Here is a 2,181-nt window from a genome sequence, read left to right as displayed (position 1 = left end):
ATAATTTAGTCTTTGATTTTCAATAAATTAATTCAACTCAATTACCTTGGGTGAGCCAACTTAATAAATATGTTTTCAACGTAAAGTTGAATATATGTGGTTGTATCACATCTTGATGAATCTTATACAAACCAACAATACTCATAAACTAAACTTCATCATATGGGTGGGTTTGTTCATCTTCTTAAAAAAAACCCATTTGATCAATCATAACAAATCTAGGTTCGTTTTGTCTGTTCATCATCATGGTGACACAGTTAAACCAACAAGTTTAACCATAATTACAATAGATAGATATAACAACATAATCTGCATAACATGTTTATTCGAAACAACCAAACACACATCCAAAACAGGTAAAACAATTCTCACATGAACCTGGAAAACATAGATACTAAAGAATCCACAAGCTCCTGAAGAGTCACTACAGATTCCTACATCCAGAAACAAAACCACCAAGTTTGTTAAAAAACAACAATAAGCCAAGTTTGCAAATCTTCAAATTAACGTCACTTATTTGTTCTGTATTCACTACAAAACAAGGGGTTAAAACACATTATTTGACATGCTAAATAATCAGATACCATAGGAAGAAATAGGTTTTACCTTGATAAGATTTCCACCCTGATTGTTATCTCCAAGACCTAATGGGTGCTTCAGGTGAAACCAGGCTCTCAACAAAGGTATAAGCTTCATGACATTCATCAATGTTGTGAATCTCTGAGAATGAGAGATTCTTGGAATCATACAAAACCAATTTTGCCCCAAATTGCAACAAAACTTTCCCATCGTTTGAAATACACAAAGGCACTGAAAATTGATCCCTCCCAGGATCAGTGAGATATGGGATTGAAACCAATTTAGTCCAAGAATCTTTCACCCCATAAACCTTCATCACCCATACATCTGCACGAATTTTACTATAATCACAAAGCACACACAAAGATTCTCCCAAAGCCCCCAATGTCAAATCTTTGTTACCTTCATCATACACAGGTTGCAAAATTTCTCCATATGTCTCCTTCGCTAAATCAAGAGAAATTATCCTCCAAGAATAAAATGATCCAAAATCTTGACTAGCGGCCCAATGAAGAGCTCCATTTGAAAGCTTTCCAGAATCATCCAACGGGATACCATGAGGAAAAGCACCGATGTTCTTCCAATTTCCTAATTTCATTGAGTAGATTTTCACCCTTATATTATAATTGCCTCCACTTCTGAAAACACAAGATATTCCAACAACTTTGTAATCATCCTTTGACTCGTCATACCCAAAACCATATAACACGTAGCTACCCGATCGCACATTGAAACCAACATCTGGTAATCTGTTCGATTTTCGAGTACCAGGGTTCCAAAGAAACAAATCATCGTCCTCAACAGCTATGAATAATAATCCATTGCAAGAACCGGCGATCCAAATTGATTTGTAAGGATGTTTCAAAGGATAATCATGCTCTAGGAGATTAACGGATTCAGCATACAGCACATCATAGAGAGGACTGCTCTTGAGATTTATTCTTGGTGAAGTATGTAAAATCAATCGATGATGTGTGTAACGATTGTTGCTAGTTGACAAAGCGAGATGAGATTTGACGAAATGAGAATCCGATATCATAGAGCACCATAATTTGCAAACGGACTTACATCGCAAGAGTGATTCAACGGGAAGTCTCGAGAGGATTTCGATAATGATCTCAGGCAGAAGGGTAGGAATCCACAGAGGGTCTTCAGACGTTTCGGTAGAGTGCGACGCCTTGATTCTTTTCGGTTGTTGTTGCTGTTCGTCTTCTTCGTCTTCGATTGCTATTTCCATTTTGACGCGCGACCTAGGGACTAGGGTTCTTCGGTGTTTGCTTTGGGGGAAAATATGATCAGTGTCCAGAGGAGACAATATTTGTCGGTAACCTTCGTACGTTACAGTTTATACCCTTCTTGTTCTGTGATTATTGAATTTGGTCCTGAAGTTCATATAAGCGTCTAATGTCACTTGTAATTGCCCAATGCCCACTTGTTTTCCCCCGTTAGATCATTTTTTGTTTGGGAAAATAATTTTGTAGAGTAGTAAACAATTTCGTATGTATTAAATAATTTTTTTTTAAAATTTTTATATGATTTATCATTGCATTTATATACTATTTGTTTAGAACTGGACTTAAGGTTTTATATGATCAACACGAC

At 36.3% G+C, this 2,181-nt stretch overlaps 1 protein-coding gene across 2 annotated transcripts; it reads right to left on the bottom strand.

Annotated features, from left to right (window-relative positions):
- Positions 1–257: 257 nt before the first annotated feature.
- Positions 258–1,906, bottom strand: LOC111884332 (F-box/kelch-repeat protein At3g23880). Of its 2 annotated transcripts, XM_042895822.2 has the most exons (3): positions 982–1,906; positions 607–906; positions 258–434 (listed from the first exon to the last, which is right to left on the bottom strand). In XM_042895822.2, the coding sequence occupies exons 1-2, from the start codon at positions 1,814–1,816 to the stop codon at positions 632–634; spliced, it is 1,110 nt and encodes a 369-aa protein (XP_042751756.1). In that variant the 5' UTR covers positions 1,817–1,906; the 3' UTR covers positions 258–434; positions 607–631. The 2 variants fall into 2 exon arrangements, with proteins under 2 accessions (XP_042751756.1, XP_023736405.1); XM_023880637.3 differs by having other exon boundaries at positions 607–1,902.
- Positions 1,907–2,181: the final 275 nt, after the last annotated feature.

Source organism: Lactuca sativa, chromosome 6 (assembly GCF_002870075.4).
Source record: "Lactuca sativa cultivar Salinas chromosome 6, Lsat_Salinas_v11, whole genome shotgun sequence".
NCBI classification, from domain to species: domain Eukaryota; kingdom Viridiplantae; phylum Streptophyta; class Magnoliopsida; order Asterales; family Asteraceae; genus Lactuca; species Lactuca sativa.
This window is presented reverse-complemented; position numbering and strand designations above follow the sequence as displayed.

Excerpts from the sequence above, each read along its gene's own strand:
- LOC111884332 (XM_023880637.3), bottom strand. The coding sequence starts at position 1,816 with ATGGAAATAGCAATCGAAGACGAAGAAGACGAACAGCAACAACAACCG.